At 43.3% G+C, this 13,356-nt stretch overlaps 1 protein-coding gene across 1 annotated transcript in view; it reads left to right on the top strand.

Moving 5' to 3' along the window:
* Positions 1–13,356, top strand: part of agmo (alkylglycerol monooxygenase) — a 497,656-nt gene that overhangs the window by 288,635 nt on the left and 195,665 nt on the right. Inside the window, exon 5 of the mRNA XM_078538835.1 lies at positions 1,419–1,514. Within this exon, the coding sequence (XP_078394961.1) occupies positions 1,419–1,514 (96 nt within the window). The remainder of the gene's footprint in view (positions 1–1,418; positions 1,515–13,356) is intronic.

The raw sequence follows: 13,356 nt of genomic DNA, 5'->3' as shown, positions 1-13,356 counted from the left end.
GTGGTGTGCCACACAGATCAGTGCTGGGGCCTCAACTTGTTACAATCTATATAAATGGCTTGAATGAAGGGATGGATGGTATGGTTGATAAATTTGCTGATGACACAAAGATAGGTAGGAAAGTAAATTGTGAAGAGGACATAAGGAGGCTACAAAGGATTATAGATAGGTTAAGTGAGTGGGCAGAGATCTGGCAAATGGAGTATAATGTGGGAAGATGTGAAAATGTCCATTTTGGCAGGAAGAATAAAAAAGATGCATATTACATAAATGGTGAGAGATTGCAGAGCTCTGAGATGCAGATGGATCTGCGTGCCCTATTGTTGAATCACAAAATGTTAAAATGCAGTTAATGCAAGTAATTAGGAAAGCTAACAGAATGTTTTTGTTTATTGCGAGAGGAATTGAATACATAAGTAGGGAAGTAGTGCTTCCCTATACAGGGCATTGGTGAGACCTCCTCTGGAGTCGTATTTTAGACACCCACTAATGAAAATTGGATCTACTTGAACCGTGTACCATGCATGCACAAAGTACAATCCGCCCCTGCTCCCCCCGCACCCCCCCCCACCCCACCCCACCGTTGCCAAAAGTGGTGGGTGCTGGGTTCTGGTGTGGGTCTTCCTGAATCGTGGCTCTGGCACCATTTTGGCTGAGCCAGAGACCTTTCCTCATGAAAATTTGGACCCACGTGTCCTTATTCCAATCCAGTTGAGCAGAAAGACAGAGCCTGGTAAAAGGGCAGGCCTGTCTCTTCAACCCCCATCCTTCTGAGCTGAAAACAAGGGACAGTCCAGGGTAGAGCCATAAAAGCTCCCCCAACTGTCTCACCCCTGAACACAGAAACAGATTGTAGGTGAAGGCCAAGCCCAACAACCTCCCCTTCTTCCCCATGCACTGAGCAGAAACAGGACAAGGGGAGAGAAGATCACCACCTCATCCTTTACACGGAAAAGAAAATCCAGGTCTATAGGAATGAGGGATATGCTGCCACAACCCCCATCAGTCCCTAAAAAAAATTCCCAAGAGCAAACCACAGTGCCAGTTCCCAACTTGCCCAGCAAAGATATAAAAGTAGAGATAAGTTCTAATTTATCCCCATAGTGCCTGCCAATTGGTTTCATTTCCCTTGTCTCCCTCAGTCACTCACTCCATGCTTCCTAATCTCTGACAGCCTTACCTCCTGACTGCAGTTTGCTCTGCCCTGCCAGGACCCCACTCTTTTACACACAGGCATCTTTGTCAACCACAGTCTTATTCTCAATCAATGAGCAATGTAGCAGGTGGGATTTGCCTGTTTTTAACAAAGAATGAGCTTGGATGTGATCTTGTACCTGCTCGAGGAGTACCTGTGTATATTATTAACTTCTGTAAAAAAAATCTCTATTTGAATTTCTACAATGTTTATTTTCTTTCAGGTCTTCAATCTTCCAATGGCTTTCTTCATTCCTCCCTCAGTTTTTGCTGTACATCTCCAATTTAACCTGTTGTATCAGTTCTGGATTCACACAGAGGTAACTCTTTGTTTTCATTAATTATAAATACCTTTTAAATATTAATGCCTTTTATTAAACGGTTTTCCTTTTGTAATTGCCCCTGTGCTGTGTCATGGTACAGGTACTATAAGATGGATAGCTCAATGGAGATGAAAGTTTTGAGGCTTTCAAAAGATACATAGTTTCCAATGAATTTGTGTGTTTATTTATGTAAATTATACATAGCTTAATAAATCAGGAAGTCAAGAAAAGCCCAATTTTTTTTCTATCATTGTTTTGAAAAATTAAAAGAAAGTGCAACTGTTTTTTTATCTAAATGCACCAGTGTGATCCACGGAAGTTTAAGGAGCTAATGAGCATTCAAATCAAAATGAATTGTTGACAAATTAAGAAGTTTTGAATCAGAAATTGTGCAGGTAAAGCAGGTAAAGCAGGATAGAAGCTCAGTAATAGGTGGTGGCTAAGGAGAGATTGACAAATATGTCATGGACATAAAACCAAGGGAATGCTAATGGTAGTGGTGAAGACTAAAGAAGGTGCTGATGGTGGCATAAAAGTAAGAAAGTAGAATGTGTTGATAGCAGAGCAAGGGTTAGCACCCTGTGAAAGAACAACAAAGAACAAGTGATGGTTGGCCCTTTGGGGGGTGGGGGTGGAGGGAGGGGGTGGTGGTTGGGGTGGGGGGGAAAGGATAGAAAAAGGGGTTTAAAAATTGATTTTTTAAAAAAAGGGGTAAAACAATTAGTAAACAATAAAAATAAGTGAATAAAAAATAAAAATAAATTTTAAAAAAAGGAATTAAAAAAGGATGGAGGAGAGAGTTCATGGTATGAAGTTGTTGAACTCAATATTAAGTCCGGAAGGCTGTAAAGTGCCTAGTCGGAAGATGAGGTGCTGTTCCTCCAGTTTGAATTGGGCTTCACAGGAACATTGCAGCAGGCCAAGGATGGATATGTGGGAACGAGAGCAGGGTGGAGTGTTGAAATGGCAACCGACAGGAAGGCCTGGGTCATGCTTGCGGACAGACCGAAGGTGTTCCGCAAAGCGGTCACCCAGTCTGCGTTTGGTGTCTCCAATGTAGAGGAGACCGCATTGGGAACAGTGAACACAGTAGACTAAATTGAAGGAAGTGCAAGTGAGGCGTTGCTTCGCCTGAAAGGAGTGTTTGGGCCCTTGGACAGTGAGGAGGGAGGAGGTAAAGGGGCAGGTGTTGCACCTTCCGTGGTTGCATGGGAAGGTGCCATGGGAAGGGGATGAGGTGTCAGGGGAGATGGAGAAATGGACCCTGGTGTCACAGAGGGAATGGTCCCTATGGAATGCTGACAGTCGGGGTCGGGGTGGGGGGGCGGGTGGGGGGGTGGAGGGGTGTGAGGTGAAGTTATGTTTGGTGGTGGCATCATGCTGAAGTTGGCAAAAATGGTGGAGGATGATCCTTTGAATGCAGAGGCTGGTGGGGTGAAAAGTGAGGACAAGGGGGACCCTATCATGGTTCTGGGATGGAGGGGAAGGGGCAAGGGTAGAGGTGCAAGAGCTGGATTGAAAACAGCCGAGGACCATGTCAACCACAGTGGGTGGGAAACCTCTGTTAATGAAGAAGGAAGACATGGAAAGTGGCATCATTGGAACAGATGTGATGGAGGCGAAGGACCTGAGAGAATGGGATAGAGTCCTTACAGGAAGCGGGGTGTGAGGAGCTGCAGTCGAGGTAGCTGTGGGAGTCGGTGGGCTTGTAATGAATATTGGTGGACAGTCTATCAGCAGAAATGGAGACAGAGAGGTCAAGGAATGGAAGGAAAGTGTCAGAGATGAACCGTGTGAAGGTGATAGACGGGTGGAAATTGGAAGCAAATTTGAAAAACTTTTCCAAGTCCAGACAGGAGCCTGAAGTGGCACCGATACAGTCATCAATGTACCGAAGAAAGAGTTGTGGGAGGGGGCCTGAGAAGGACTGGAACAAGGAATGTTCCACGTACCCCATAAAGAGACAGGCATAACTGGGGCCCATGCGGGTTTTGATAGCCACATCTTTTATTTGGAGGGAGTGAAACAATTTAAAGGAGAAATTGTTCAGTGAGAGAACAAATTCAGCCAGATGGAGGAGAGTGGTGGTGGATAGCGATTGTTTGGGCCTCTGTTCAAGAAAGAAATGGAGAACCCTCAGACCATCCTGTTGGGGGATGGAGGTGTAGAGGGATTGGATGCCCATGGAGAGGAGACAGTTAGGGCCAAGAAACTGGAAATTGTCGATATGACATAGGGCATCAGAGGAATTGCTGATGTAGGTGGGAAGAGACTGGACAAGGAGAGAGAGAATGGAGTCAAGATAGTAAGAAATGAGTTCTGTAGGCAGGAACAGGCTCCTGGGTCAGCCCTGTTTGTGGATTTTGGGAAGGAGGTGGAGAGACTATGAGGTTGGAAGCTGTGGAGGGAAGATCTCCAGAGGAGGTGAAGTCAGTGACAGTCCTGGACACAATTGTCTGATATTCGGTGGTAGGGTCATGGGCCAGGGGAAGATAGGAAGAAGTGTCTGAGAGTTGATGCTCAGCCTCTGCAAGGTAGAGGTCAGTACACTAGGCAACAACAGCACCACCCATGCCAACAGGTTTGATAACAACGTCAGGGTTGGACCTGAGAGAACGGAGTGCAGCAAGTTCAGAAGGAGACAGGCTACAGTGGGTGAGAGGAGCAGAGAAATGGAGACGACCGATGTCACGCCGACAGTTCTCACTGAAAAGATCAAGAACAGGTAAGCGGCCAGAGGGAGGGGCCCAGGTGGAGGGAGAATACTGGAGGCAGATGAAAGGAGCCATTGAATGGGGGGAGGACACCTGCCCAGAGAAATGAGCACAGAAACGAAGGCGCCGGAAGAAGAGTTCAGCATTGTGCTGAGCCCAGAATTCATTGAGGTGAGGGCGTAAGGGTATGAAACTGAGTCTTTTGCCGAGTACAGAATGTTCAGCATCAGAGAGGGGAAGGTCAGAGGGTATGGTGAATACACGGCAAGGGCTGGAATTAGAAAAAGGGGTGGGGCCAGAAGATGGGAAGGGGTGGAGGATCCTGGATGAGCACTGGTATCAATAAGTTATTGGAGCTTGCGTTCCTTAATACCTGAAAGGAAGAGAAAAAAGTTTAAAAACAATAAACTGCTGCGGATGCTTGAAATCCAAAACAAAAACAGAATTACCTGGAAAAATTCAGCAGGTCTGGCAGCATCTGGCAACAGTTCTGTTGAAGGGTCATGTGGACTCGAAACATCAACTCTTTTCTTCTCCACCGATGCTGCCAGACCTGCTGAGTTTTTCCAGGTAATTCTGTTTTTGTTTTAGAGAAAAAAGTTTCTTGTTAAGGCATTGGATGAGATGAAGAATAAAATTAAACTGGGGACAAAGACAGCTTTGAGATTGGGTGAGTCAGTGCTGCTAGAGGGAGAGGTCGAGTGTGTTCAAATGGCAATGCATGGCACCAAGTGTGGACCTCAGGAGGTGGCGAGAACAGCAGTCCGAGGAACGTTGTATTTCCCAAATGTACCTGTAATCCTGCGTGGATTTGAAACATGAGGGATGGAACTTCAGTTGGAATTTATGTGAGGTAAGTTGGAGATGGAGACAGTCACCGAGGAAGGAAACATGGTTGTGAAAGCGAGTTTTGTTAAACACCAGGAGGGAAATGGAAAGAAATGAAGGTGAACAGGGCAAAAGAGACAAGCAGAAATCCTGTCGGAGAGAAGAGCAGTACTTCTTCAAGGTAGGCATTCCTGGAAGAGAAGTGGCAGTGAATTAAACACTAAGATAAAGGCAAAATACTGTGTTTGGGCCCTTGGACGGTGAAGAGAGTGGAGACAAAGGGGCAGGTGTTGTGCCTTCTGCGATTGCATGGGAAGGTGCTGTGGGAAGGGAATGAAATGTTGGAGGTGACAGAGGAGTGGACCAGGTGTCACAGAGGGAATGGTCCCTACGGAATGCTGATGAGGGCATGAAGGGAAGACGTGTTTAGTGGTGGCATCATCTTGGAGTTGGCGGAAATGGCGGAGGATGACCCTTTGAATGCGGAGGCTGGTGGGGTGAAAAGTGAGGGCAATGGAGACCGTATCATGGTTCTGGGAGGGAGGAGAAGGGGAAAGGGCTGAAGCGCGGGAGATGGGTTGAACACAGTTGAGGGCCCTTTCAACCACAGTAGTGGGGGGGTCTCGGTTAAGGAAGACATGTCAGAAGCGCCGTTTTGGAAAGCGGCAGCATCAGAACAGATGCGACGGAGGTGAAGACCTATAGCCAAGGTAGCTGTGGGAGTTGGTGGGCTTGTAATGAATATTGGAGACAGAGAGGTTAAGGAAGAGAAGGGAAGTGTCAGAGATAGGCCATGTGAAGGTGATAGAGGGGTGGAAATTGGAGGAAAAAGTGATAAATTTTTCCAGGTCCAGACAAAATCATGATGCGGCACCGATACAGTCGTCGATGTACTGAAAAAGTAGTTGTGGGAGTAAGACCCTCCATCCTTAACATATTCTGCTTTCTTACCTTTATGCCACTATCAGCACCTTCTTTAGTCTTGGTCACTCCATTAACACTCCCTTTGCCTTGTGTCCATGACATCTTTGTCAATCTGTCCTTAGCCCCCCACCTATAGCTGACATTCTATCCTGTTTTACCTGCTCCACCCCACTTAATCAGTGAAACTTCCATCACATCTACTTCTCTTTAGCTCTGAAGAAGAATAATACACCTCTATCCCTATGGAAAAATGAACCATCATAATTTTAAAAGGTTTCATTTTCTCAACCCATCTTGCATTGCTTACTACACTTATCTATATACACAAAACTATTACACTACTTTTTGCATGCATTAACATGACAATATATACAAATCCTTTGTATCTTCATAAGTCATTTCAGTCCAGTGTCCACGTTTCAAATGTCCAATTTCCTTTGAACTTTAAACTCTTGACAGCGCATCTGCAATTAAACTTTCTCATCCAGCCACATGTATAATCTGTAAATTAAACGGTTGCAGTAATAAACTCCATGTGAACACTCTTGCACTTCGGTCTCAAAATTTGTCCAGGAATTTTAGAGAATTGTGGTCTGTATAAACAATTGTTTCTGATAAATTGCTTGCAACATTAACCCAGAAATTCTGCAACGCTAACACCAGACCTAGAGTCCCTTTTTCGAGAGTTGAATATCTTTGCTGATGTACATTCAGCTTCCGTGAAATGTATTCTACTGGCTTTTCAATTCCTGTTTCATCTCCATGTAACAACACAGCACCAATACCCAAATCACTTGCATCAATTGCCAACTTAAACTGCTTGGTATAATTAGGTGCTTCCAAAGCTGGTGTCGTAGTCAACACAGTTTTTAAACTGTCAAATGCATTCTGACTCTCCTGTGTCCATTGAAATTTCTTGTTATTTTTCGTAGCTCAGTCACTGGAGCAACCACACTGTTAAAATTTAGTACAAACTTCCGGTAAAATCCACTCATGCCCAGAAATCTCAAAACTTCCCATTTTGTTGTTGGTACTGAGAAATTTATGATGGCTTTTAGTTTCACATCTCTTGGAGCCACCTGTCCATGTCCAACGATATAACCTAGATATGTAACGTGTGCTTTTGCAAATTCACTCTTAGCCAAGTTCACCAGCAACTTAGCTTCTTACAATCGATCAAATAGTTCTTTCAGATATTATAAATGTTCCTCCCACGTTTGACCGAAAACTACCAAGTCGGCAAAATAAACAGCACAATTGCTCAGGCCTGCAATTACTTTGTTTGTCGGTCTTTGAAATGTTGCTGGTGCATTCTTCATACAAATGGCATAACTTTAAACTGATATAGTCCATCTGGCATCACAAAAGCTGATATCTCTTTTGCTCTTTCTGATAACGGTGCTAGCCAATATCCTCACAGCAAGTCAATCTTAATGATAAACTCTGCTTGCCCCACTTTCTCAATACAATCTTCTAACCATGGAATAGGATATGAATCCACTGTTGTCACTGCTAAAGGGGAGGAAGGTTTGCTGTAGCTATACAAAGCCAATGTTGGACCATATCTCGAGTACAGTGTACAGTTCTGGGCACTGCACTTTATATATTAGAAAGAGTGCAGAAACAGATTCCTCAGAATGCTACCCGCATTATGAGGAGGGATTATTCCCTGGAATATAGAAAGTTAAGCAGTGAACTGATCAATGCTTTTAAGCTTTTGGAAGTAATGGATAAGGAAGATAAGGAGAAACTATTTGTGGTGGGGCAGGATCGGTGGAGAGTGGGGGGGGGGAGTCAAGGACAAAGGACATAACCATAAAATCAGAGCCATAGGCCATTAGGGGTGAATTTAGGAAGCACTTCTTCATTCAAAGGTTAGTAGAAATGTGGCGCTCTCTTATATGGCAGGTGGTATTTGCCAGGCTGACCAAATCCACAAAGAAACTTGGCCACGCTGTCACAATGATTTTGCAATTTGTATTTATTACAAGAAGGCTTGTGTATTGAAGTCAGAAGTAATGAGTCCACTACCACCTTTAGAGATTTTAAAGATTAAATTAAAACACTTATTAACAAAAGAAGAAAAAAAGCTTAAACACATACAAGATTACAGTTACATAGTTATAACAGCTTCCAAAATTTCCACTTAATCAAACTCCCAACTACACATCCCCTTTAAGGCAACAGTCCAAATAGATTACAAATTTATAAAGTCATCCAGCAAGTTTACCACAAGCACCCACTGGACAATGGACTTTCAAAGGCTTTTAACACAACTTTGGTTACTGGAACAGCAAACTTATGAAGGGTGGCTACAGGCTTTTTTCCCCAAGTCTGTTTCACACAGTCATCCTTTCCGATCTCACACGGCCACACTTCAGACAGCCTTCCATCCTTCTTTAAATATATTTTATCCCTTTTGATTTGTAAATCCCATTGTTTCCTCTTGTCTTTAGAAGTTACTTTCCCCAGAATATAAAAATCTTTCATGTTATCATTATGACCAGCACTTCTGGAAAAAATCAACATAATAACCTTGCCTTATTTACTTTGCCAGTTGCAAACATTTCCCCTGTCCCTTTGAAAATTAAGCACTTCTCCACTTATCTAAAAATGCAAATTTCATTCACACCATACCTGCTGACCTCATCCTAACTCTACTCATCTTCATTTCAAATGCCTGATTTACACTTCACTTCTTCGATAACTTAAACCTTGCAGTCTACCTGTCTCCAGCCCAATTAAATCAGCCACACAGACACACACACACACACACACACACACACACAAACCTGTTTTAAATATCCCACAATGCTATTAGGAAACATATGATTATTCCTTGACAGCTCTCTCTCTCCCATGAAAAGCAGTAGCAGCTAAATCAATTGACAATTTTAAACAGGGTGATATCAATAGATTTTTGGTAGATAAGGATATGAAGGATATGGAGCCAAGGCACCTGAAAGGAGCTAAAGTACAGACCTGTGATGGACTCATTGAATAGCAGAGCAGCCTTGAAGGGCTGAATAATCTAATCCTATTACAATGTTCTGAGAACCAAAAGTATATATTTTTCCTACACCAAAATATTTCTGTCCAACTCTCTTATCTCTCCTGTCCTAAACAGATAATCTCCCTCACTGAAATATAGTTTCATGGGTAGTGAATGCCCTCTAGTTCCTCAGCCCAAGTGTTGATTTTTTTATATATGACTGAATGTTAGCAGACTGCCCAACTACAGAAGACCTCAAACCTGAATACAGTGCTTCCCAATGTCTCCGAGACTTTACCTGACCCATTGGATGTGGTATCACTTTCAAAGGTCACTATCTCTGTAGAAAAGTGGGTGATAAACATATTTTTGTTCAGAAGCTAGCAGGACTATTAATTATTTTTAAAATGCTTTTTGTATGAGTGACATGCTATATATTTTGTCTTCTCTATGGAAACCTTCTCCCCTTCCTTTATCTATATTAGCTGAAAAATCGTTGCTGTGGTATGTTGCAAGCATCGGTCACCCTCTTGAACTTTTGTCAAACTGCTGTTGGTCACCTGTGTACCACAGTATTGAATGGCAGCAGGCTATTTATTTTTCTGTAATTCATATCAGAGCGTCTTATTTTGTGTGACTCCACAACTATAATCTTTTTCAAACATGATTTCCATCCTGGTGGATTGTGCTTACAATCAAGGTAAAACAAGTTTGTCAATTTATTCATGAGGACATAAGCATAACTTTTCAAATGATGACTGTACAAAGTACATTATTACTTTAGCATTGAGTAAAATAAAACTGTACAGTACTGTGTTGCAAATCATTGTGTACAATTTGATGACGGCTTGAATCATGGGCGCTTGTTGTCTGGGAGCCTCCTAATCAAATCTGCTGCTAGATTTGTAAAGTGGTACATTGTACAAGGTAACAGCTATAAGAGTATGGTTACTGGCCACATCATGCCTCAGGAAGAAAAACATGCTGGCCCACAGCCTTCCCTCTCCCTGCACTGTATTGAAATTAAAAGGGTAACTTTAACCACCTACCTGGAACTGGTGGGTCACCTGCTTTACACGCTGCCCAATTTTGCTCTACATTGATCTGAATGAGACTCAAATGGGTAGGTGTGTAAAGCAGGTGGGTGCCCTGAATCCTCCCATTTCTCACCCACCAGGCTGCGTTAAAATTGTCGCCTAAGACTCACTGCATTATTTCTTACTCTAACCTATTCTTTCTTGGATCTCAAAATGGGATATTTCTTATTCCCTCAGTCTTCCTTTCTTGCTACAATCTTTAGGCATTTAAAACTCATGCTTTGTTCCTTATAGCCATTATACAGTTAAACTGGTGAAATATGCAGATATTGAAGTGATGCATTTTCTGAGGAGAGGCAGTGTAATTTAAATGATACTACTTTGAGGGGGATACAAGAGCAGAGGGGTCTCAGAGTGCATATTCACAATTTTTTGAAGGTGGCAGGGCAAGCTGATAAGACAGAAAGGATATGGAATACTTAGCTTTGTGAATAGGGACATTGAGTATGAGAAAAAACAGGTCATATTAAACCTTTACAAATCACTGGTTAGGCGTCAATTGCAGTATTATGTACAATTCAAGGCACCACATTTTAGGAGGGATGTCAAGGGATGGACCAGGGATGAGGGAATTCAGTTATGTGGAGAGATTGGGGAAGCTGGGATTTTTCTGCCATGGTTAAGTAGAGATGTAAAACAGGTATTCAAAATGATGAGGGATTTTGACAGAACAAGTAGGGAGAAACAGCTTTCTCTGCAAGTCTGTAGTCAGAGGTCATGTATTTAAAATAATTGTCAAAAGATCTAGAGAGGAAATGAGGAGAAACATTTCCACACAGAGGGTTGTTAAGATCTGGAATGCACCAGCTGAAAGGATGGAGGAATCAGATTCCATAGGCACTTGCAAGAGGCAATTGGATAGGTACTTAAAGAGGACTAATTTGCTGAGTTATGGGGAAAAGAACTTAGGTGTGGGACAAAATTGGACAGCTCTTTCAAAGAGTTAGCATAGAAATTGCAGGCTAAATAGCTTGTTTCTGTGCTTTTAGATTCCGTGATTCTAATCTAGTTTGTTCTTTTCAAACTTGGCAGAGGGCAATAGAAAGAGAATTTGATAAACCGCTGAGCAGTCCTCTATGTGGCAATACTGTAAATTTGGGATCATGTCGACCCTCATCTTGGAGCATGTACACACAATATTTTTTGAACTCTGGACCTTGGTTCCTGTTTATTTTCATTATGTGGTAGAGGTTCAAAGTCAAAGGGGAATTGAACTACGCTGAACCATTTGTACCATGCTTTTTGTGCTGATGGTATGCATGTTGGGCTGTCTATCAGCCTATATTTCTTGTATTTTGTGACTTAGTATGAATTAAATAAATTTTAAGGAGGACAGTATTAGAGGAGTACAGGTATCTCGGAGGTTAGTGAGGATGAAGGAGGTTATAGTGATAGGGAAACATGAGACCATGGTGCACTTTGAAAACTAGGATGAGAATTTTAAAATTATGGTGTTGCTTAACTGGGAGAAAATGTAGGTCAGCGAGCACTGGTGTGATGAGTGAATGGGGCTTGGTGTGAGTTAGGATATGGGCAGCAGAGTTTGGATGGCTTCAGTTTTACAGAGGGTAGAGCATGGGAGCATGCCAATGCATTAGAATAATCAAGTCTGGAGGTAACAAAGACATGGCTGAGGATTTCAGCAGCAGGTGAACTAGGGAAGGGACAAAGCCAGGCAATGTTACAGAGGTGGAAATAGGCAGTCTTACTGGTGTTGCAGGTATGTGGTCAGGTGTTCATGACGCTGTGGTAGCAGAGTAGAAAAGGTGGTACATGGTAATTCCTCTGCCATTAACATTTTGATGAAGCACAAACTTAACAAAATTGAACTCAGGAAAGGGTGAATATATAAAGGTTCAGCATAAGAAATGAGAGCTTGCCCAAAATGAGGGAGCATTCCTATTCACTGATTATATCCAGTCCCTAATTTGCTGAGCAAAGGCCTGTCACACAATATGATAGACTTTCCAAGTTCCCCTTTATAGTGAGGTATCAGGCCTTATGCAAGAACACACCAGAAAATCCCACCCTCACTATTTTCTGATCCACATTCATGGAGCTGAATTTTAGGTTCCGTGAATGGGAGCATTTCCCACTTTGCGGAGAGTATTATGTGGTGTGATGACATCAGGCACAGTTCCCAACGTCATTGTGCTGGTTTCACATAATACCATGTGCGGGCAGGTCAAGAAGTCGGGAACCTGCCCGCATTGTTCAGATATCAAATTAAATGCCTATTGAGGCAATTAACAACCATTCAGATTGTAATAATACGGACTGAAGGCAATAAAGCACCCTCAAGGTCAGTTTCATGTCAAGTGTAAAAGGTGTTTTTTAAAGGCAAACTTGTTAGGACAGGTTTTTAAACTGCGAGCAGAGTCTCAGCCTTGTAGTTCAGAAACCTATGGCTGCAGGGAGTGCTCATTTGACTGGGCATTGCAGATTTTCGGATTTTCTGTGTTCAGAAGTACTCTCCTCTCATTGAGAGGGGTCTTCTGAAACCTCATTTACCATTCTGTCCATAAACCAGGGGCGAGTGGTGTCAACTCTCGTACACAGATGGGGATTGTGTCCTCAGCAGGAGACACAACCCCAGTGAGGAGGACAAGAGGATTAGGAGGAATAGGAGGAGGAGACGGGTGAGAGGAGTAAGGATTCAGAGAGAGACCCAGGAGGCTGTGGGCCCTCAGGATGGGGACAGAGTAGCATCAGGTCCCGATGGTCAAGAGGAACCTCGAGAGCCTCCTTGGAGATGTAGAAGACATTATGCTGCATCGAGGGTATACAGGCAGCGATTCAGCTGCCTGCACATTCGGCCTGAGGCTGAAATTAGATCAGCCATGAGTGGCAGGCTTGAGGGGCTGAATTGCCTGCTCCTGCTCCTAGTTCTTATGTTCTTACGCACATGACTGAGACTCAGTGCTGAAGGTGACTGAGACTCTCATGCGGAACTGTCACATCTCTTTGTGAGATGCTGGCTGGAGAGACCTCCTCAAACTGTCTTGGGGGCCAACTGATGCCTGTCACCCTGAAGGTTACTGGTGCTGAACCTGTTCACTACAAGCTCTTTTCAGGCAGCATCCAGTGACCTGACAGGGATAACCCAGCTGACTGCACACCATTACATCAAGGTATTTACAGATGCAATGTTCCGGAGGGCCAACAATTACATAGCTTTCACCAATAATGCCCAAAGCCAGTTGTCTAAGGATGATGGTGAGAATGAGGCAAGGGAAGACAGTGATGCCACTGGGAATGCCCCTGGCTGCGAGCAGGTAGATGGC

The sequence above is a fragment of the Cetorhinus maximus genome, chromosome 3 (genome assembly GCF_964194155.1).
Source record: "Cetorhinus maximus chromosome 3, sCetMax3.hap1.1, whole genome shotgun sequence".
In the NCBI taxonomy this organism is placed as follows: domain Eukaryota; kingdom Metazoa; phylum Chordata; class Chondrichthyes; order Lamniformes; family Cetorhinidae; genus Cetorhinus; species Cetorhinus maximus.
Note: the sequence above shows the minus strand (reverse complement) of the source record. Positions and strands in the feature narration are given on the sequence as shown.